Source organism: Perissodus microlepis, chromosome 19, assembly GCF_051167445.1.
Source record: "Perissodus microlepis isolate ML-2025 ecotype Zambia chromosome 19, ASM5116744v1, whole genome shotgun sequence".
Lineage (NCBI taxonomy): Eukaryota > Metazoa > Chordata > Actinopteri > Cichliformes > Cichlidae > Perissodus > Perissodus microlepis.
Window position 1 is genome coordinate 10190894 of NC_140479.1, and position 22984 is coordinate 10213877.

General features: G+C 40.8%; 2 protein-coding genes across 4 annotated transcripts in view; one reads left to right on the plus strand and one right to left on the minus strand.

The window, feature by feature from the left end:
* Window positions 1–2603: 2603 nt before the first annotated feature.
* On the plus strand, window positions 2604–9649 carry LOC146365510 (uncharacterized). Of its 2 annotated transcripts, XM_084915745.1 has the most exons (7): window positions 2604–2702; window positions 3071–3496; window positions 3641–4197; window positions 5636–5727; window positions 5856–5956; window positions 7882–7981; window positions 8284–9649. In XM_084915745.1, exons 1-7 carry the CDS (start codon window positions 2684–2686, stop codon window positions 8414–8416), a joined length of 1428 nt encoding a protein of 475 aa, XP_084771871.1. In that variant the 5' UTR covers window positions 2604–2683; the 3' UTR covers window positions 8417–9649. The 2 variants fall into 2 exon arrangements, with proteins under 2 accessions (XP_084771871.1, XP_084771870.1); XM_084915744.1 differs by having other exon boundaries at window positions 3071–4197.
* A 4328-nt stretch (window positions 9650–13977) lies between these two features.
* fndc5a (fibronectin type III domain containing 5a) overlaps window positions 13978–22984 on the minus strand; it is a 55931-nt gene continuing 46924 nt past the window's right edge. The window contains exons 4-6 of one of the 2 annotated variants that reach the window (XR_014798522.1): window positions 20072–20161; window positions 19708–19905; window positions 13978–19315 (exon numbers count right to left, since the gene is read on the minus strand). Coding sequence is in view for 1 of the 2 variants with exons in the window: in XM_084913950.1 (XP_084770076.1) it covers window positions 19253–19315; window positions 19772–19905; window positions 20072–20161 (287 nt within the window). In the remaining variant the exon portion in view is untranslated. The remainder of the gene's footprint in view (window positions 19316–19707; window positions 19906–20071; window positions 20162–22984) is intronic. The other variant, XM_084913950.1, reaches the window with a different exon arrangement.

Consider the following 22984-nt stretch of genomic DNA (forward strand, 5'->3'; position numbering starts at 1 on the left):
TGTTTGTTTGTTTTTGTGCTTTTAAGCAAGCCTGGTTCTAGTCATTTTCATCTGTCCTCCTGGATCTCCAGTCTCCAAGCATCCAGGTTATCTGCTGCTGACTCTTTGGAGAAAAGCATCAATAAATGATAATATATATAGAGAGAAAACCTTTCCCTTTTGTATTCTTAACGCATACTTCTTCTGTTTTTGTTAATGGTGGAAGTTCAGCAATCTTTTGCAGTTTTGATGACAAATAATTTTTCAATTGTAAATATTTAAAAAAGTGCTTTGGGCGTATTATTAAATACTTCTTACATAACTGATCAAATGTGAGCAACCTGCTATCTGCATATAAGTCTTTAACTTTTTGAATTCCTTTATTTTTCTATATTTTAAATCCTCCATTTTTACCAGGAGTAAATGTTTCATTTCCCCAAAGAGGGGTGAATTGCAAAAGCGATGGAGAATCATCCACATGTTTATGTGCTGCATGCCAAATTATAATTGTATTTTTCAAGAAAGGGTTCTTTGTATTCTTTTTTTAATGTCTTAGTGTCTGAAGGATGTAGAAAAGTGTGTAAGGGAAGATCTGGAACAGATTCTTGCTCAATGTCAACCCAGGCTGGGAGGTGTTGTTGGGCAAAAATAATTGGTGGCCGATGTTAGTTGGGCACGGAAACGCTAACCAGTGGTTTAGCGTTTCCGTGACCTCTTCTACAAGGGGAACATAATTTGAGGTTATGTCCTTGAGGCTTGAGGTGATCCTAATGCCTAAATATTTAAAGCCTGTTTTAGTTGTTTTAAATGGGGTGGCCACAACAGGCCTTCTTCTTTCTTCCTCATTAAGAAACATTAACTCTGATTTAGAATTTTTAATTTTGTATCCTGAAAATTCTCAGTTTTTTTAAATCAATGTTACTAAATTAGGGATACTATCTTTCAGATTAGTCAAAAAATATAATATTATCTGCAAATAAAGAAATTAAATGGTCTCTTCCTCCTCCTCCTGATAAATGATATTCCTGTATTTGCTCTCACAGCGATGGCCAGAGGTTCTATTGCGAACACAAAATGAATTGGTGACAGAGGGCAGCCCTGCCTGGTTGACTGCTGTAGAATAAAGGGTTTTGATATTTTATTATTAGTTAAAACTTGTGCTTTCGGGTTTGTATACAATAACCGGATCCATTTCAGAAATGTTTCAGCCAGTCCATATTTGTGGAGCACCTGTAAGAGATGGTTGCATGGATCCAGTGATAACAGCGCAGTGTCCTTACTATTGTTTTTCTCATAAAGTACATTATATTATAATAGCCTTGTCTCAGTTTAACAAAACCTTGTTGATCATCTATTATCAAATTAGGCACACATTTATCTGGTCTCCTAGAGAGTGCTTTACACAAAATCTTTGTATCACATCCCATAAGACTAATTCCCCTATAAGAGGAGCATTCAGTCGGAAGCTTATTTGGCTTCAATAAAAGGGACTCTAATTATATTTAAATCCAGAATATACACTTACAGTTATAAAATTAAGCATCAGGTGGAGCTTTCCTCAGATCCCCCCCCCGCAGAAAGAATCTGATTTGTACCAGTAGATGTAAATCATAGTTAAAATTGCTTCCATCATTTTTGATAATTTGCACTGGTTTATCATTTAAAATAGTTTTTTTTTAGGGGTTATAATTTTGCTTTTGCTTTTTCCTTTTTCACATGCAGCTGTGTATTGGGTGGTTGAGATTTATCGATCCATAATAGTGCACTCTAGCTTAAAATATTCATATAACACTAATTGAATAGAATAAATCAGTCTGCAGGTTTTGCCCCTGCACAGTAATTTTTAATTTTTAGAGACGGCGACAGTGACATACTAAGAAAAAGGATATTGTGTATAAAAGCGAGAAATTTAGTTAATTTCTTCAGTGAATTTGCTATTTTGGAACAACAATTATCTCAAGGTGCTTTATATTGAAAAGTATAGCTCTTATAGTTCTTGACTGAGGATGATTACAACGAAGGTATTGCACACAATCATCTAATAAGTGATATTGTATCCATCCCTGGAGGAGGAGCTGGCCTGGGAAGAATTTGACATCTAGATGAACTTGAGGCTTCCTCAGTTTACAGACCTATTACCTGAACAAGGTCAACCTGGGGCATGAATGCACCGTGTTGCACACAGGAATTATATGAAGTATTCTATGGGCTCAAAATGTGGTCATAAATATTTTGTACTTGTAAAAAAGATTTGTATGTGTAAAAAAGATTTGTGTGTGCGTAAAAAAGATTTGTATGTGTAAAAAGATTTGTACTTGTAAAAAAGATTTGTATGTGTAAAAAAGATTTGTGTGTGCGTAAAAAAGATTTGTATGTGTAAAAAGATTTGTATGTGTAAATAAGATTTGTGTGTGCGTAAAAAAGATTTGTGTGTGGACTTAGAAAAAAAACCCCTGCAAGTTACAAGTACGAATTTTGACCCTATTTTTCTTCCTTTCATCTGATTGGTCAATGTCATGTCAATCACAAATGTAACAATCCAATCAGAGAACAAATGGGTTTGGCTGTCGGAGGGGCGCTTTTTTGAACTGCACTGGTAAAAATTTTGCATAATAACCTTTAAGAAAAGTTTGAGGATGACACTGTGCTTTGTGTTTGGCTTTGACAGCAACAATAGGTAGCCAAAAGGACAAAGCAGGTGGAGATGGCTCATAAAGTCCAGGGTGAGTAAGTGCAAAATTGATTTTAAAACTCACAGCTTATGGGTTGTGTGGACTGCATGATCTCATAACAACACAACAAGACAAGTGACCTCTGTGTTATTTAAGTTTTGCTGTGGGATACGACAGTGTATTGGTTACTTTGAGCAACTAGGAGGACATTCATGGAGGTTGTGATTAATATTTGTGTTGGTGTTGAGCTGGCTAAATGTTTAAAGTTGGAAAACTCTTTTGTTATATTGGAGGTTTTTGTTTTCTAAACAAAAATGGGGGAACAAATAAATGGCATAAGGTTTGAGTGGTCAGCCCAGAAATCGTGTGTACTGGGAAGAAAATAACTGATAATGTTGAATTTTCTTCACCCTCAACAGGTATGGATAAAAAAGCAAGAAATAACGTGATGGTCTGCTGTCTGAAACCACCCATATGCGAAAGTTTGAAACCTCTTTCCATGTATTCAAGGATGACCTGTAACAGAAAGGCTGATCTGCAGCAGTCGGGAAGGTTTTCTACATTTAATCGTAATAACTGGATAAATGAAAGGAAACCGTACTATTCCAGTCCTCATGAAGGCTATGTTAGTCTGTTAAAAAAGCCCCTTAGTCCACAGGCTTTGTCCCCTGACCTCGAGTGTTTTACGGACTATTACAGCCCTTTTGTGAGACAGCAATCAGCATCGTCTTATCCTGAACCTTTACCTAAAAAGCAAAATGTTGGGAGTGCAGTAAAACAGCCTGTGAACTCTTGGCTACACTCGGAGCACATCAAGCAGTGTGGATCCTCCACAGATCCAGGAGGTGAAGAGGAGATCGTACAAAAACATATTACATCTGAGAATATCCTTTTAAATTTTTCCCCTGTGTTTGACTATGATGTAGATACAATATGTTACCTCAATTCCATTAATACCTGTACTGCAGCAGGTAATTTTGATCCTGCAGAAAGCTGCACAGCTCCACATTGCAGCACGTTTCCAGAGAAACAATTTCCTGCTGTTCCTGCTGTTCAACACTTAGAAGAGATGGAAAGAAGAGTTGGACGAGAGCGTTTGAGAGTCAGTGATGATAGAGGCTATGTATCTGTGTCCTCCATAAATGACCATAATGGAGATGGGTTATTGAACTCTAAACAGCTCATTGGTAACTCAAACCCCCGTCTCAGGGTGGTTGAGAATGGCTGTCATCCTCAAAGATCACCCAAGCCACAATATAATAAACAAACTGTGACCTCTGGAGGCTTTACTGTTGCAGTGGACGACTTGAGTCCTGCTGTCAGTGGGCCTTTCATGGAGCCGGTGACCTCTGTTGTGGAGAGTTTAGAAGGTGAGACTGAGGGGGTGTGGGATATCGGTCCTCCCATGCTTGAATCCTCTCCGTATGGCAAAGTCAGGCCAAACACTGCTGGCGACAGAAGTCTGGCATCAGAGTCATCTGGACACAGTACAGAAGATACCAATCTGGAGGACGCCTGGGAAAATACCTTACCTCTTCAAGTACAGGTACACTTTGCTCCTGTTCTTTACAGCAGTGCTCTGTATATGTGTTTTTTTTTTTTTTTGGTTTTTTTTTTTTGCAAGAACACACAAGAACATCCAAATAAATCAAAGTTTTGTCCTGACCCAGATAGCAATGAATGTTTGGCCCAATTTTGGCTCCTATCTCAGCCACGGGTCCACCTCACATTGCCCAGTGCCATAACTGAGCTGTAAGAGCCAAAATAGTGGAGAGAATTGTCCCCAATTGTCCCAAATCTCTCTATCAGGAAGCAAATTACTTCAGTGAGTTCGTGATGCTTTTGAACTCCATTCTAATGCAGCATGCTTTACTAGGGACGTGTGCATCTCAGACAATTTGGAAGATGTGTGTTAATTGAAATCTTAACAAACAATCAAGTTGGTATCGTAACTTAAACAGACTTAACCCCATGTAACCTCTTTGTCTGAAAAGCCAGTATTGAATTATAAAATATTGATGCGTCTTCTGGGTATGAAAGGTGAAGCTTACACAGAAGTGCCTTAAACCTGCCGTCTTTTTAACAGCCACAAGGGGGCGATAGCTGCGGCTGTGAAAAAAGACTGTAAATCAGTCCTCAGCTGTGAACTCTGTTAACACTTTGCTGATCGTTTTATGTCATGTTGAGTAAAACATTAAGTACATTTTATAAATTTTGATCATTTTGAGAGGCAGAAAAGGCGGGTTATTGAGGGTATGCTCATCGACTGTGGTTTCACTGAGATCCACTCTTCACTCATCACAACGTGATTCAGAATATAAAGTTACCTAAGATGAAAATAGATGGTGATGTCATAGCACCTAGGCCCATTTTTGCGGTTTAAAAACAAGGGAAAACGTATATTTTAAGACAAAAGTAACGTCTGTCATTTGTAACACTTGGAAATCATGACCCTCACTAATCCAGGGGTATGTTAGCTGAAATGAGCAGATTGTGGTGCACTTGGAGGAATATCTCTGCATAAATCCATGTGTTTGCCATGATTGAGCTCTTTACACAGCATATTGTTACCAATCAGTTTGATCACAGTCGTGGTCGAGGGCATTTCTGGAGAGGTAAATGTTGAGCTGCAGTGGATCGACACAGATATTTTCTAAGCTGATTGACATTGGCGAGCTCTCCTTTGTCTCACTGAGGGTCTCTCCCTGGTTTAGTGTCAGGGTTTGTTACCCACCTTCCTCTGGTTGTGAGAATAACATTGCAAGGCAGAATACTCCCTTAGGTCAGCATGATTCCTGTGGCCCTGTGTATCCCATCAGCTCCACCTGAATTTTTATTAACTAAAATATATTTGTTTGTGTTTTGTGTCATATTAACAGTTCAAAGAAAATGCTCTAAAAGTTTTTCTAAAATGAATGATATTTGTAAAGTTAAAAACTGTGATAACCCAGCAATCATACACAAATATTCTGTGCTTCCTCAAGGTGAAATCAAAAGTTGTTGTTCCATGCCAGCAAACCACAAAACCAGAGGAAGAGTCGCGTGCTTGGACTGCCAAGTGCTCCGGGACTCAAAGGTACTGTTACCTCTAGGGGGAGCAGTGGGACCACACTAGCCTCGCTCTGGTTTTTAGAGGCGCTCTGCCTGTTCTCTAGAAGCCTCATATTTACAGATTTGTGGGGCCATGTGCTTGTATCTTTTCAGGCCTGTGATCTTCAGCAGGAGGTCAGACTGGGAGAAGAAAAAGAGGCTCTATGTCCATTCAGTAATGAGACACATGCAAGAGAAACAAGGAGCACATAATGGTAAAAACCTGATGTTCTTTTCTCCCATATTTTTTTTTCTTCTTCTCCTATTTAAATATTTATTTTGATGTTTTACCTCAGAGGAAACTGACAGTTAATGTTTTTTACTATATTTATGGAAACATGCGTGAAATGGTGGCAGACATCATGGCAATGACTCCCTGAAATGATTTTTCAGTAGTCCTCTGTTGAGCCTGATTGTAGCTGATGCTTTACATGTGCTGTGCTGTGAGTATGTGCTCATGAATTCTAGGATAAGGTACAAATTGAAAACATTGTTTTGCTTTCTGACAAAGTAACCTTTAACCTGGATTGGACTTGGCCTGGGCCCCGAATTACGAATCTCCGTCTACATACCCGACATGAATGGCACATCTTTGGTGTTTCACAGATCATGACTTATTCTACAAAAAAAACGATCCCTGCGAGAGCCACCTACTCCAGAAACGTTATCAGATGGTTGTTAAAAATCTACAAAGGCTTCAAAAGTAAAAAGTAAAAGGCAACATTCTTGTAAAAAGCACCGGAGATGAATGCTGCAGCAAATCGTTAATATGGTGATGTGATGCACAGAGCAGGAAATTATCATTTTTTAAATTCTAGTTATTTTATTATTGAGTGCGCTCTCAGTGCTGTTTTCCTCAGCTGATGGCTGTACATTAGAACTGAAACTTTAAGCTGGATCCATTTAAACATTAAATGCTACTCTCATGAAATCGTTTCAGTTTGCCACATAGCAAAGTGAAAGGAATTTGATTGATAGGCCAAGAATATGTGTGCAGGGTTCTGGTAATTGCAGGATGTTGCACTGGTGGCTAGTAATGAAAACGCAACAAAGACGTAAGTCAGGCAAGCTGATTGGTCAGCGGTCAGCCCTTACGAGCCAGAGATGAAGTTTCTACCATTACTGAGTCACATGTGAACAAAACTAGCTGAAGTAACCCTCGCTAAGGATTATGTTTTCCTTGTTGTCAGTACCAGATTTTCACAGTAAAGGAAGCATTACACATTTACCTCGAGTTTGCGACAACAATGTAGACATGTGTTGGCTGTAAAACGTGATTCTGAGATTCAGCCCGAGCAGCTTCACTTTTAGCCGACATGAAAGTTGATGACGCAGCAGCAGCGAGGATGGCGCTGTAGTTGTTTATGGCGAAGCCTCTCTGACTCCACACACAGCGCGCTGAAGAGAAAGAAAACATTTTTCTACAGTTGACAGCAGCCACGGTTGTTTCTGTAATCTATCCAAACCCTTGCAGGTAAAATGCCAGTAAGAGTGCTTTATCAGATCACACGATAAACAAACTTAAAGGTGAAGGAAAGTGATTCTGTTCGCCTCCACACAGAAATAAAAAATCTGTCTTGACCTTTAAGCTTGGTGGCTTTTTTCTTTTGTAAACTTTGCTGCAGGTCGATTGTCAGCTACAGCATGCAGGGGTCTGTCTTAAAGCCAACCAGCATGTAGTGTTTCCTGTATCATTTATTTCAAAGCTTTAGTTAGTAATAATTTCACAGATTTATTTATTCTAAGTACTGGGCCACCTACATGTTACACCTACAGGAGCTGCTCGGCCATGGAAACCGATGCCATGGAGCTCACGGTGCACAGTTTTAGTGCTGATGTTAATGGCAATGGAGTTTTAGAGCTCCACGGCTACTGAGTCCAGAGAGCTTTGGCGACTTTTAATTGATTAAATAAGCAGTTAGCGGTACAGAAAGTAATAACTAAGTAATACAGTTACTTTTACTGTAAGTAATGACAGTAAAAGTAATTATTTTATAGATGTAAGTTAACGTGTAAACGTGTCTCACTTGGAAGCTTGTGTTGTGGGTTTTTTTTTCTCCCTCTGTGTCTCATCATGACTCTTCCCTTCAGTCACATATGACCTTCAGTTTTGATGTTCTAACATCTGTGCCTCCTTCAGGTGTCATGTCTGAGCTGCTGAGCGTGATGAACCGTGTTGCTGGTGAGAAAGCGGGCAAGGATGGGAAACGGTGGCAGCATCCCTCCGACTTCACCCGCCGGTACGCCACCTTTTGTTGGAAATTTTTTTTGTGGATTCAGAATACACGAGTCTGAGTTTTATTTGTCTTTTTGTAAAAAATCAAGTTTAGTTTTAGTTGTCTGGCTTTGTTTAGTCGTCTCAGACTATCTTAGTGAAGTTCATCAAATGCTTCCTGACAGTTTTGTCAGATTTCTCAAAGATTAAATGAAAATATCCTCTAAATTTAGTTTTACAAGCACATAATGTCATGTTTTATATCTAGTTTTAGTTTAGCTTTATTTAAAGTTTTAATAATCTCCATCTGAATCTGCTTAATTTCAGAAATTACCAGAGTCGCTTTGGTCCAAAGCTGGAGATGACGCTCCGAGAATGGCAGCGCAAGAACTATGGCTCACACGAACGCTTTTCAAAAGTTCCTAAACTGTTTGAAAGATGCCACTGTCCTCGAGTCTAAAATGTCTGAGCAAGAAACACTGTGTGAAAAAACCCTTTACTGTTATGGTGTAATACGGCCCTTTTCAGACATGCATAACCTTGCTGCTGGCAACATTCAGACGTCATGGAGAGAGGCACAGCACGCACAAGCGCTGTAGCTGTAGTGAAGTGTAGCCACGCTTTAAATATTTAGCTCTCTCCACTGATGTCGATAAGAAGGTGCAGAGTGCTGCTGAGAGAGCTGTACTCCGCCCCTCACACACAGAGACCCCCCCTCCTCACGATAAAAGTAATGTTTTAATAACTGAAAAGAGAATATGGACGTGTTATTGGTAATTAGTGTATTCATACATGTGCAGGGCCTCTGGTACAGTGCAGCTGTGTGGATCGGGCAGTGGGGTTACTGAGGAGGAGGGTGTGTGTCTGGAAGGGGCTCGTTTTGCCTTGTGTCAAATATTTGCACTTTTTCTGTTTCTTGGGTGAATTTGTGTTTGGTTGCCTGGTTTGTCTGTTTGATTGCTGCACTTTTGCTTTTTCTTTCTTTCTTTTGATTCTACGTTTGTCTTTTATTTAAAAATTGGTGCGTGTTTCAATGTGGTGTGTGCCGATCCAGTACTTGCATCCTTCCAAGTGACATCAGGCCCATCTGTCCTGCTAAATTCTTCACTTTCCCACGAGCTGTCACATAATTTCCTGCTTGATACGCTAACAAGTTCTTTTTTTTCTAGGTTGTTGCTTATTTTTAATTAAGTGTTGATGTGTTTTGACGTCTGAAAAGCGTGCTAATGGCAATTCCCCGGTCATCTACAATTTTGAAAACGATGTTCAAGCCTCATCGTCACAGTGAGAAATGCTGATGGGTAACAGATACTCACAGCCAAGATATCTATCTGACTGAGAAAGTTGGATCAGTACATCACAGGTTATCAGGGATTTGTCATATTTTGATACGGGGAAGAAGCAGAAAAGCTTTTCAGGCACGTGAAATGTCTTTTTAAATGGTTGAAAACCCTGTAATGTGTTGAAACATGTGCTCGCTATCATCAGGATTTGCGAGCAGCTGTTTGCGGCACACTTACTGACGCACTTTTGAGTTTGATATGGAGGCAGGCTGTTATGTCATACCTGCCAGGTCAGTTCACCCACATACCAGCTGTTTAATCTTCGTCCAACATTACCGGTGGTGTAAATGTGTCTGATTGTGTCCTGAATTATAATACTCTCTCTGGGAATAAAACAGTTCTCAATGCAATTTATTTTTTCATAATCGTGCCTGTTTATTAAGATTGTGGCCTAAACAAATGTCCTTTGTGCTTTCTTTTAAAGGCATCAGCTGAAATCTCAGTGTTTGGGGTTTTTTCCTGCACTGTGACACAAGCTCAGGATATCCAGCATATCTCTTCCCTGTCTGGCTTCACTTACTTAAACATCAGCAATCAGGGTGAGCTTTTCAGCTCAACCTGGGGTTTGTTAATCCAACTCCAAGCATATTCACCTAAAAGTGCGTTAGCAGGAAGACTGGAAAAGTACGTCTGAATTGATAAAGTTGTAATTTTATAAAGTTTGAAGCTGTGAAGAAAAGCCTGCAGTGTTTAAGGTAACGGACCTCTCAGTATCGCAGCATGTCGGAGTCGGGTTTCATTAAATTAGTGTTTAGATGTGCGTAAGACCGTTTTAATTTTCAATCCTTCAGCTGGAGCACTGGCTGTTCAACAGTGTGAGTAAGAAAATAATAAATGTAAAAATAGAATTCAAACGTAAGCTTAGTCTACTGTGCAAATTTGATATAAAGGACAAAAATGTGTCATTGACTGTGTTTAGGATCAGATGCACTATTGTGCAAAAGTCTTGAGCCACCCCTCATTTAAAAACAAAACAAATATTTGTGTATTTCTATTTTTAGATTTGCTATGAAAATGGGAAAGAGGTACAGCAATGTATTGAAAGATGAGCAAACATAGAAATGCAGCATGCAAGGCAAGTCTGCACAACTCTAACAAGCTTGAAAGTCACTATTTGGTATCACCACCTTTTTATTCAACACAGTCTGAGCTCTTCTCGGCAGCTTTCTTATAATTTCATTGAGTAGTCTTCAGGAATAGTTCTCCAGGATTCTCAGAGGACATTCAAAGCTCTCCTTTGGATGTTGGCTGTGTTTAGAGGATCCCACACTGCTTCAGTGATGTTGAGGTCCAGGCTCTGGGCAGGCCAGTTTTTGACTGGTAGTGTTTCATTGTGTATTTTTCTGTCCAGGTCTGCTTTTACTAGACTGGTAGTGTTAGGGATCGTTATCATGTTGGAAACATGAAGCTTTGCCAATCAAATGCTTTCCAGATGGTATTGTGGTGGGAACAAATGACAAGTTTCTGCAGCAGACTGCTACTAACAAGGTGCCTAAAGATACAATTAAAAATTGTCTCTTACGTTACCTCTTTTTTTTTTTTTTTTCCTCCTTGAGTGAGTCATAGTTTAGTTTTAAGCAGCTTAACAAACAAACAAATAATCCTTTGAAAACGCTCAGGTACAGGGTCTGGACTGAAAATGGTTGAAAAAGCAGCCAGTGTCCAAAGAAACACTTTGGAAGACCTGCAGAAAGCTGGAGAACTACAGGGAGTGCAGAATTATTAGGCAAGTTGTATTTTTGAGGAATAATTTTATTATTGAACAACAACCATGTTCTCAATGAACCCAAAAAACTCATTAATATCAAAGCTGAATGTTTTTGGAAGTAGTTTTCAGTTTGTTTTTAGTTTTAGCTATTTTAGGGGGATATCTGTGTGTGCAGGTGACTATTACTGTGCATAATTATTAGGCAACTTAACAAAAAACAAATATATACCCATTTAATTATTTATTTTTACCAGTGAAACCAATATAACATCTCCACATTCACAAATATACATTTCTGACATTCAAAAACAAAACAAAAACAAATCAGCGACCAATATAGCCACCTTTCTTTGCAAGGACACTCAAAAGCCTGCCATCCATGGATTCTGTCAGTGTTTTGATCTGTTCACCATCAACATTGCGTGCAGCAGCAACCACAGCCTCCCAGACACTGTTCAGAGAGGTGTACTGTTTTTCCTCCTTGTAAATCATACATTTAATAAAGTATTCTGATTCTGATGATGGACCACAGGTTCTCAATGGGGTTCAGATCAGGTGAACAAGGTGGCCATGTCATTAGTTTTTCTTCTTTTATACCCTTTCTTGCCAGCCACGCTGTGGAGTACTTGGACGCGTGTGATGGAGCATTGTCCTGCATGAAAATCATGTTTTTCTTGAAGGATGCAGACTTCTTCCTGTACCACTGCTTGAAGAAGGTGTCTTCCAGAAACTGGCAGTAGGACTGGGAGTTGAGCTTGACTCCATCCTCAACCCGAAAAGGCCCCACAAGCTCATCTTTGATGATACCAGCCCAAACCAGTGCTCCACCTCCACCTTGCTGGCGTCTGAGTCGGACTGGAGCTCTCTGCCCTTTACCAATCCAGCCACGGGCCCATCCATCTGGCCCATCAAGACTCACTCTCATTTCATCAGTCCATAAAACCTTAGAAAAATCAGTCTTGAGATATTTCTTGGCCCAGTCTTGACGTTTCAGCTTGTGTGTCTTGTTCAGTGGTGGTCGTCTTTCAGCCTTTCTTACCTTGGCCATGTCTCTGAGTATTGCACACCTTGTGCTTTTGGGCACTCCAGTGATGTTGCAGCTCTGAAATATGGCCAAACTGGTGGCAAGTGGCATCTTGGCAGCTGCACGCTTGACTTTTGTCAGTTCATGGGCAGTTATTTTGCGCCTTGGTTTTTCCACACGCTTCTTGCGACCCTGTTGACTATTTTGAATGAAACGCTTGATTGTTCGATGATCACGCTTCAGAAGCTTTGCAATTTTGAGACTGCTGCATCCCTCTGCAAGATATCTCACTATTTTTGACTTTTCTGAGCCCGTCAAGTCCTTCTTTTGACCCATTTTGCCAAAGGAAAGGAAGTTGCCTAATAATTATGCACACCTGATATACGGTGTTGATGTCATTAGACCACACCCCTTCTCATTACAGAGATGCACATCACCTAATATGCTTAATTGGTAGTAGGCTTTCGAGCCTATACAGCTTGGAGTAAGACAACATGCATGAAGAGGATGATGTGGACAAAATACTCATTTGCCTAATAATTCTGCACTCCCTGTATTCCTCAAAGCCCCCTTAAAAAAAAAAAAAAAAAAAAAAAAAACCTCTTAGGAAGTCTGACTCCTTGGAATCAAAACAAAGAAGTGATGGTGGCTCAAGACTTTTCTGCAGTACTGTATTAATTCATATAGAGCAGCGTTTACCTCTCCTGAGGTTTGAGGGATCTTCCTGAAGGTGGAGATTTCATACCTTTTCTTTTGAACTGCTAATCAAATTACCTCTTTGGCCACACACTACAACTTGGGGTTAAACAGGAAGGTGTTTAAATTATAGATATTAGTTTAAATTGTTTTTTTTTTTTTTTTTTTTTTTTTACTGTAAAGCAGCAGCGACCTCTTTGTACTCTTTGCTGCTCGGTGGATTCAATGCACTGTGCTCTCATTAAACCTTGCATGAAAAGTGTAAGTGCTACCGGCTCTTAGCAGAGAACTCACTCCCTAGAGTCAGAGAGTCATCATAATAATGCTCAGCTCCCACTGCAGTTGTCTTCCTGTGTTAATGTTTGGTGAATAATGCTGCATTTTGTCAGTTTTATTCTGACAGCCCAGGTGAACACAGGCGGCCCAGAAACACGGAGCAGGGGTCTTTTCCACGAATAATGCATGCGGTTAAAGTAATCCTGTCTGTGCAGATAGTAGGGCAGCCTGTCCCCGCCCGGTCAGCCAGAAGGCAGGTAGGTGTGTGTCAGCATAGGCCTCGTGAAACTGCAGACTGCAGGGCACGTGCGCACTTGGCGCGCTGATCTACACCTTCCAGCTGTGTTTTATTTTGTGTGTTATACTTTTTCCCCCCTCCTCTTTCCTTCGGAGGCAGTAACACAGCTTTGTGTTTACCTGACGTGCCTCACAGTTTTCCTGCAGCTGTGTTGGGAATTGTCAAAACAGACTACAAATAACGAGTCAGCTATAAAATCCGACCGCCTCGTTTCGCCTGCTCAGCCAAACAGTCGAGCCGGCGGTCGCTCTCGTATTGATACATGCGAAAGCAAATGCAGTCTAATGTTGGACTCGAGCAGGCTTCGAGTGATTTGTCGTTTCGCTGCTAAAGCCTCATTGATTTCTGAGCCATTACGAATTCATGCACGTTTTCTTAGCTGCTGACTGGACGGGAAATGCATTCGCCCAAAACCACGTTGACGGCTGAATTTTTCAGCAGGACACATCTCTTTGTCAAACTTTGATTCCTCCACAGCAACCGTGAAACTAAACTGTATTTTTATTTAAACGTAGGAGAAGTCTGTCAGTTGTAGTCTGATGAATTTAAGCTTTTTTTCTTGCTGAAATATTTTTCTTTCTTTTCTTAAAGCTTAGAAATCACCAGTCGCATCTTTTCTCTGGTGCATTACCAGCTGTCCTCGTGGTTTTTAAGAAGGAGCAAACACACACCACTATTTTGAAAATATTAGATATTTTATTTAAGCATACACAAGTAAGCATACACCATATTCTTCATAATTGAAGTTGTGTAACCTTGTGCATAATAGTTAAACCATGCTAGCCCTCATTAAGCAATGACTGCTGTACACTCCATACAATGAATATAAACATGATAGCACTAGTAAAGCAGTTAATTTTTACTAAAACCATGCTTCTTCGTCATCCTCATTCCTAAATTTCAAGAATCCCATAATGAAACGGTCAAACTTCATGTATTTCCAGGCATGTTTCTACTCTAAAACAAAACACATGTTGTGTAAGTTGTTAAAATCCAGCGATTGTTGCGAAACGGTCCGTCACTGCAACCGAGCATCGTTTTTTCCCCCCTCTTTTTTCTCAGGCATTGATTTAGCACAAACGGTAGCAGGCGAAAAGGTTTCGGGCCTTTTTTAATGAGTGGTTTGACGCCACAGGGCTCACGTGGAATGTTGAGTTCGTGCTGTTGTCACCGGTTGTCGAGTGCGATTAAGGAAAGATTTTTCATCTGGCCACCGTTTGCTTAACCTGTTCCAGTCAGAGTGGTAGCAGCTGGGTGCTGCCTTCAGCCAACTTAAATCCCAGTAATCAGTTTTTCAGTAGCAGCAGCGACGGGCTGAGCGAACTGCACTGTCCACTGTCTGTAATGAGCAGTGTTGGTCAAGTTACTTGAAAAAAGTAATCAGTAACTAATTACTGATTACTTACCCAAAAAGTAATCCCGTTACTTTACTGATTACTTATTTTCAAAAGTAATTAATTACTTAGTTACTTAGTTACTTTTTAAAAACACGATTCACAACCTGAATAGGTGATAAAGCGATAGATCTGTCAGGCCAATTCTACTTTTTCTGCATAATCCATCACAAAATGTAATCAAATGGAAAAGTCCCTTTTTAAAACTTGTTTTATTAGTTTTAATCTTTTAACTTTATGCATCAAGCAAAAATTTAATTATATGCAACATTCTCTGACTTGAATAAATTAGTTTAACATTTAAACCTATTTTCTGCACATTCCAGCACATAAAATATTTTTTTTGTGTGTGTTTACACTCACTCTTTCAAATAGATGCAAGTAAAACACAGCAGAAAATAAATAAAGTCACAGACTAGTGGTCCTGTTGCTCTATTTTCACCTGTAAAGCAGGAGTTGGGTAGGCGGAGGTTTACCCTGGTGCAGGTGTGCCGCAGCGGTCAGTGGAAGAATCCGCGAGTTTCTCTGTGAATTTCCCATTACGTCATAGCGCACTCGGTGCTTGCTTGGAAGCTTAGGGTTTTTTTTCGCTGTAAAAAGAAGTTTTCTTCCCACGCACAACGGCCGCTAATGTTTTTGTCACTTTTTATGGAATCAAACTTAAAGTAAGGTCAGTACTTCCACACTTTAAACGCTGCACGTTATCCATTGTTGATCTGCACACAGCTGTTGTCACAAATGTCACACTCGCTTACGTCACTGTCATGAGACATTCTTGCAAAAAAATCAGGGTTTTAGTAACGCAGTAACGCAGCGTTCCTACGGGAAAGTAACGGTAATCTAATTACCGTTTTTGCAATAGTAATCCCTTACTTTACGCGTTACTTGAAAAAGTAATCGGATTACAGTAACGCGTTACTTGTAACGCGTTACTGCCCATCTCTGGTAATGAGTGGACTCTAATTAGATACCCAGATGCCTTCCACTTAATTAGACATGTTATGCCACTGTGTAGCTGTTAAAAATGGTCAAACACTTGTGTGTAAAACCAAATAAATAATTTTCATGTATTAAGTTGGAGAGCTCGCCTAGTGCTCAGCTGCTGAAGCTGCAACCCTTAAGGGAAAGGGTTGGCACTTTCAGACATCCACTTGATGGCTTTCTCAGCCATTAGTTAGATGAAGAGACTGACTGCGCTTCCGCGTTTGTACTCTTGCTCGAGCCAGCAACCCATTCTCATTCCCAGGGGGCAAATACTGCTGTTTTGTTAAAACTGCTGGTTTCTCACAGATGCACACAGTTGTTCTTTGGGACTTATGAGGTTAGTGAGACAGAAATTAATTGTAATCATGAAATTTGGACATTAGCATAGGACCCCTTGGTTTTGCATTCACGTTGGGACAGCTGCGGATCAAACATTAGACAGGAAAGTGAAGCGAAGTGACCCAGTGCAAACTCTAACCCAAGAAGCTAGAGGAAGTATCCAGCCTTCATTGCACGGCTGAAGAGCGACTGAAGAGTTAAACAGAAAGCTCCCAACGGGAACAGCAGACGACCCGAACCTCCAACTTCCTAATGTTCACTTTGTGGGTCTTTAAAACTGGACTGTTGTGTTCTGGTGGCTGTGGCTGGTGCATTAAGGTAACAGCACCATAGGACATCTTGTAGCATCTGACAAAATAGGATTATTTTCTACCCCAGGATAGCAACGTGCTGGCATTCGATGCCTTACTTTGAGAATGTGTTGGCTGTAATTTAACCAGCTGCTAAGAGAAGTGTCGATCTTCTCGTGTAACTGCAAATTCCCAAAATGTCAAACTATTTATTGGTAAAGTTTGACAACCTGCCACAATAGTCCTACATTTAAATCTTTAATAAGGAATACAGTATTTACAGTGTCAACACAGAGCGTACCATCATCACAACTTTTAAAATGAACTTCATACGTTGCTAGCTGACTCGATACCAAAGAGGAGCAAAGGACTTTCACTGTTTCGGGGAATGCAGATGATAAATATGTTGTTGGATGTTCAAAGAAATCATTGGAGACAATTCTCGTCATTATCCTTCACTGTGTGGAAGGATGCCTATTGATCGGAGAGTCTGCCACCGGGGAAAATGTTCCGGGGGGATAAAACGGATTCAGCCTTCAGCTGAGTAAAGTGAAGTGTTTTAAATAAAGTGGTGATCACTTCACAGAAAATTTCCCAAAGTTTGTCCTGGCTAGACAGAAGTGTTAGTCGGGAGAGACTTTTACATTAGACAGACTCACATTTTAAACCTTCATGTGACAGTTGCGGTGAAGAGGAAGAAATTGGGAAAGGAGACTGGGGGAATGGTGTGCAGCAAATGGCAGGGCTCGCTGCTCGTGGAGGCTCGTGAGTGATAGAAACCTGCCATTGCATTAGTTATTAGTCTACTCATTCTGTTCATTGCTTTTTCTCTTAACTGCCTCCCCTTTCCACTGCATTCAAGGCTGAGGAGCCGGGACCTGTTGCGTTCGCAGTAAAAGACGAGTCGGTGCATCACAGAATGAGAAGCTGCCCGTCGATACGGATTCCCAACAGCTTGAATGGCTCTCGAACACCACGTCTGGGTGATTATGTGAAATATCCAGGGCTTTGTCCCTCATCAAAAACACTCTTCTTTTTAATGCACATAAACAGCATAATGGCATAATAGAAGCACATAACGGTAGAGGAGTGCCATGAAAAACTTATTCAATAACAGGACTTTAACAGCTGTGTCTAAACCAATAAATTCACTAGCAGTAGCGGTACCCTCTTACAATACGAGACTATATATCTTCCATTTAGTCTTGTCATATTTCATTAAAAGCTCTTCATACTGATGCTACCAAACAAAGGTGGAATTTTAAATGTATTTACACATTAAAGGCCAGCCACCTCTTCCACCTTTTCAGACAACATGGCATCGATCTGTAATGTTTCCCTTTTTCTTTGCACACACATTTAAATACTGGGTGGAAGATAAATATCATGGTGTGAGATACAGGGGCTTCCATCTTATTAGATAAATCATATGGTGTGATTATTTTTAAGGCAGTACTACTGAGTTTGAATCAGCCCTCGAATGCATCATTTTGCTCCCGGATGTGCCATATACCATTATGTTTCAGCACAGATGTTGACTTTAAACTGGTGAAAAAGTCTGAATAGAAGCCCTTCTGTCTGGTGACAAAGAAATCGTAGGGTTGCAAGTTGGGCCCCATTTAACAAAAAAAAGTTTTGTTTTTTTTTTGTTTTTTTTAAATCCCATGCTAACCACTGGAAACCAAAGTTTTTACAACAGCGCTTAAGGACGTTTGGGGCTCGGAGTTAATTCCCTCCAAACTGGACGTGCAGTTCATTTGTCTGCCTGAACATTACAACATGCTGAGAGGTCGGGATTTTATTCAAAGAGGCTGCGGCGTTTGAGTCCTCGATTCTGCACTTCCTCTGAGGGCTGTTATTGCTGATATAAGAGATCTCCTGTGTGTCTCTGAAGAGGAAAGACCATTTCTTCCGAGAGTCCAGCCCCTTTTAGAGTTCGTTAATTAGATGAATGCACTCCATTATGGCAGCTCTGCTCCTCTCCAGAATGCTTTGAGATTCATCCCCCTCAGAGAGAAAGACACGAGGGAATACTAAAGGGCTCATTCTGGACATGGAATGTAACATTTCAGAATAAAAGCATGAGGGACAAGAAGTAGGATGGAACCTGGCTTCTCATGAACTCTACTGTGAATATTTGTTCAGATCAGAGGTTCCTTTTAAGTGTTTTTATCTTGTTGGTCGAGTCCTGGTGATTCAGCTTTGGTAGCAGCCCTCTCAAAAGCTGCTCTGGCGTTGTCGCAACACATTTTAGAAACATCTCATAAATTAGCCAGGTGGTAGAGTCTGGATTCCCTGAGGGGGCGAAAAAAAACCAAGTGAATCCACAAGATGGCAAAGAGCTTCTGCCCGAAAGAGGATCAATGAAACAAAAATACCAGAACAACAAAACTGTACTGGTGGCACCTTGTAAAAATTTAAACAACTACACCCTAACAGCCCACTTAAGAGTACAGAATGCAACACGTAATGATGAAGTTATGCGTGGATATAAAAGATTAAAGCAGAAGAGACTATTTCAACCTAGAAAAGGGAAATGCCCAGGTTTTGCGGTCACTGATAACACACTGCAAGATGCCGAGAAGAAGGTGACAGAGAGAATGAAAAGGTCTCTGGCTCTGTTTATCAGCTTTGGTCCCTGGGGCCTGTTTATCTGCAGTCTCTCCAACACCAGAGCCATTCGGCTCTAATCGCTGCCGCCCCACAATGCAGTAGTCACTGAGCACGGAGCAGCCGCTGCCTCTTCACACCGGTGCAGGCAGAGGGAGCATGCTCGACACCCAGAGTCCTGCGGCCTCGCTCCGGCGCCAGGCCCAAAGGAGAGAAGGCGCTGCCGAGGGGCCCAGAGTCCCAGCGTCATCCTGACAAGCAGATGGGCTTAAAAGGGGCCCGCTTGTTTGTGAGAACACAAAGTCTTTTAGGTAAAGAGAAGACGTCCTGGCAGTCACACCTCAATGATGTTGACAGATGGCATCCTATTGTTGTTGTTGTTGTTGTTCTTGGGGAACTGTGGGAGGAGAGAAGAAGACGACAGGTATGAGACGACTGCAGGACTCAGGAGTCGCACAATAAAATTCAATGAGTATGAGGATGCCTCTGCTGCTACTTGGATGCTTTATTGATGTTTGTAGGAGAGTGAAAGGAATAAAGATTAGTTCTGGACTTGTGCTGTCAGCACACGATACATGGTTATGAAATGGGCTCTGTGCATTGATCAATTAGAACTTATTGGAAGCCATGACTCGAGGGCTGCTGCGAGCTGATGCTGCGTAGTCATGCACGTAATGGCGCCATGTTGGAGCAATGTTCAGCTTTAGCCTGACGCTCAGATGACACCATGGGAGCGTATGAAGTGTCAGTGGAAAAAAAAAAAGTCTAGAAGTGGCCGGGACCATTCACCTGCCCGGCGCCGCTGAGGGGGAGACACCCAGGGAGAGGAGGAGGGGAGGGGGGTGGGTTATACCTTACTGCGCAACAGCCCCCCCGTCGGATGCTCGGGAGTGCTGCACTCTGAGGAGTTTTTGGCTTTGTCCTTGTTGTTGTTCGGCTCGTTGTCTTTGATTATGTCATACTGGCGACAGAAGAGGGCGATCACACCTGGGGGAGAGATGGTTCGCATTCATGATCGGACAAATCTGGGTATTGTTATCGTCTAAACATTAAAAGCTGGATTTTGTGTTGTATTTACAGAAAATTGGGAAAATCGAGTGTAATCCACACAAAGGCCGTCTGATCCTGGTTTACTGAACAGGTTTGTCCTCACCTGCCCACATGATGAGTACCACCACAATGATGATGAGCTCCCCAGCCCTCAGCTGGGTCGTCTGTCCCACTTCCTCCATTGTTACTTCGTCTAAAAAAAGATTTGAGGAAACAGGAAATTAGCCTATATTAAAAAACTAACACTATAGAGAATGTATATTACAGTGGTACCTCGTTTATCCGCGATAGATAAAATCTGCGAAGTAGCCAACTTTATTTTTTATTATATTATAGATGTTTTAAGGCTCACTACACACTTTTTACACTTTTCTCAGACAGGCATGAACATTTTCACACTGTTCTCTCTTGCTTAAACACTCAAAGTTCAAACCTTTGTAGAAAAATAAGTCCAGTATTATAGAATGAAACCAAAGACACCTGCAGGTCCCTTTGTTGGTGGAAAACGTTTTTTCGACATTGTTGTGTTTGTTGGGGAGAAAACGTACAAACATACAGTACAGCACTTCAGAGTCACACTGCTAGCGATCGAAGATTTATGTAAATTTGAAAAGCTGAATGAATTCTGTACTGTACAGGAGTGAACTACGTTATAGCGAGGGACCATGCCCTTCATGCATAGTGGTCACAACATAGGACAGCTATTGCAAAGTATTTCTGTCAGTGTTGATGGTATACTTGCACATAAACCACAACATTAGACACACTGATGTGTCACTCCATACCCTGGTGATGTCTACCTAAGTGCACATGTAATTTAAAAAAAAAAGAACACAAATGAAAAAATAAAGTTCAAGAATCTTTTATTCATGATGAATAAAGATACTAATATATAAAGATACTAGTATCTATAATAAAGATACTAATATCTAAGATACTAGTATCTTAGATATTAGTATCGAAGTATCTAAGATACTAGTATCTTACTAGTATCTTAGATATTGGTATCTTTATATTAGTATCTTTAAAGATACTAATATAAAGTTTATCCTCTGTGTAAAACAGGCCATTTTAGTTCCTTTTCCCATCTCTTTTAGCCAACTTTCTAAAGCCAAGATCAGAGGAAAACTGTCTGAAACAGTGTTTGGTGAGAGCAGGGTGAAGTCTGACCTCAATTGTACATATTCATTATATGTAGCTGCAACTGCAGTAGCTATCCGGAAGCAGCTGGATAGCGTAGTGGTAAGACTACACGCCTTTGGAGCACGAGTCACAAGTTTGATTCCTGCTTGGGTGAGTCTGTATCCAGCAAGCAGTGAGGGTTACATTCCATTCCTATGCAATCTTCCACAACACACGTGCTACGGCAAGGGGGAGCCAGGACGCCAGGTCAGGGGGTATATCGTCCTCCCCGAGGTCGGCAACGTCAGGAAGAAGCAACATGAGTATTTTAGCTTAGAATGTGAGGTTGGTTGAGAGAGAGATCAAGAATACTGAGAGCGCAATGAGAGTTCTGAAGAAGTACTAGAACTGGTGGCTACGTGGTGTTAGGAGACATTACTCAAAAACAACAGAACAGCAGGCTAAGATTAATCAAATTACCTGTGTACTGGATTAATTTTTCTTCTAAATACTTTCATTTTTACTAACATTTCCACGTGTTAACATCCTACACAGTGTAATTTGATTATCTTAGCCTGCTGTTGCTTTTGAGTAATGTCTCCTAACACCACGTAGCCTTTGAAGGACGCCACCAGTTCAGTACTCTTGAACTCTCATTGCGCTCTCAGTATTCTTGATCTCTCAACAAACCTCACATTCTAAGCTGAAAACACTCATGTTGCTTCTTCCTGACGTTGCCGGGAACTAAAAGGAAAAGGAACTAAAATGGCCTGTTTTACACAGAGGATAAACTAAGAGGCTCAACATAGTCCCACTGGACTGTGAAACATTAAAGGCTACTCTAATCCAAGAATAGAAATATGGAGCTGGAAATGAACACAATAGGTCTTCTTTAATTACACCAGCCTTAATGAAATTCCATCTTTGAAGTCATGACCATCAAGAGAAAAGTCTGCCTGTGGGTGCCTGCAGACATCCACTGAGCAAAACAACAACACAAACAACTCTTCCTCAATGCTGAGTGCTGAGGAAGTCACAGGCTTGATATAAAGTTCACTGCAGCGTGGAGAGCACTCTTATTAGATGCAGTGTGTGACATTTGGAGGGCCCGGTGTGGCAGGAACCCCACGCTCCAGTAGCTTTTAGCATCAAGCATTTCTGCTGATCGATCGGCCTCTGTTGCCTTGTATTAAATAATCAAAGTACAGCAGCCCTGGGCACCTGACACTGTTGCAAGCTGGCCTCACTGGGGCTCACTGCATTGCTCTAAAACACCTCTGATGCTTTCTGACCAAGATCCAGACACCAGGCGGGTTTTATCTGTTACAGCCATCAATAAGTTCCACTTAGTTTTAATATTTTAGCCTTGTTGGCCTTTTAAAAGTCGTCTCCCGTGGAAAGAGCATTTTGGAAACTAATGAATAGCATTCATTTAAAAGGAGACTGATTTATTTTTTATTTTATTGAGGTCTAAATGTCCATCCTCATGTCTCTAACCCAGAAATCGGTCTCATTACGCTGTGATGAAGGATCTCTCGGTTTCTTAAGTGCATCTGGAGGACAGATGAGAGGGGAGTCTGTAGGAGGAGATGTAATTGAGGACACACAGGTGCATCCTTTGCAGAAGTGTTTTTACCTTCAGTGCATAAAAGAAGTGCAGTGCACAGCTGGGACAGATCAATCATGGTTTAAAAAAAATCAAAACTTTTTCTTTCTTAGTTATTTAAGATGATCAGACTTTCTCCTTTTCACTGTCTCTGTGTGATTAAAAAACATTATATCCGGTCACATCTTGCCATGCCGTGAATTTAATTAAAAACGGCATGAAGTATAAACACTCTTCCAAATCCAGCTGTAACAAAACTATTTATGATGTGGATACGTCAAACATTTT

Excerpts from the sequence above, each read along its gene's own strand:
- LOC146365510 (XM_084915744.1), top strand. Across the intron at positions 5,728-5,855 it reads AAGTGCTCCGGGACTCAAAG|GCCTGTGATCTTCAGCAGGA; the intron begins GTACTGTTACCT and ends GTATCTTTTCAG. Across the intron at positions 5,957-7,881 it reads GAAACAAGGAGCACATAATG|GTGTCATGTCTGAGCTGCTG; the intron begins GTAAAAACCTGA and ends TGCCTCCTTCAG.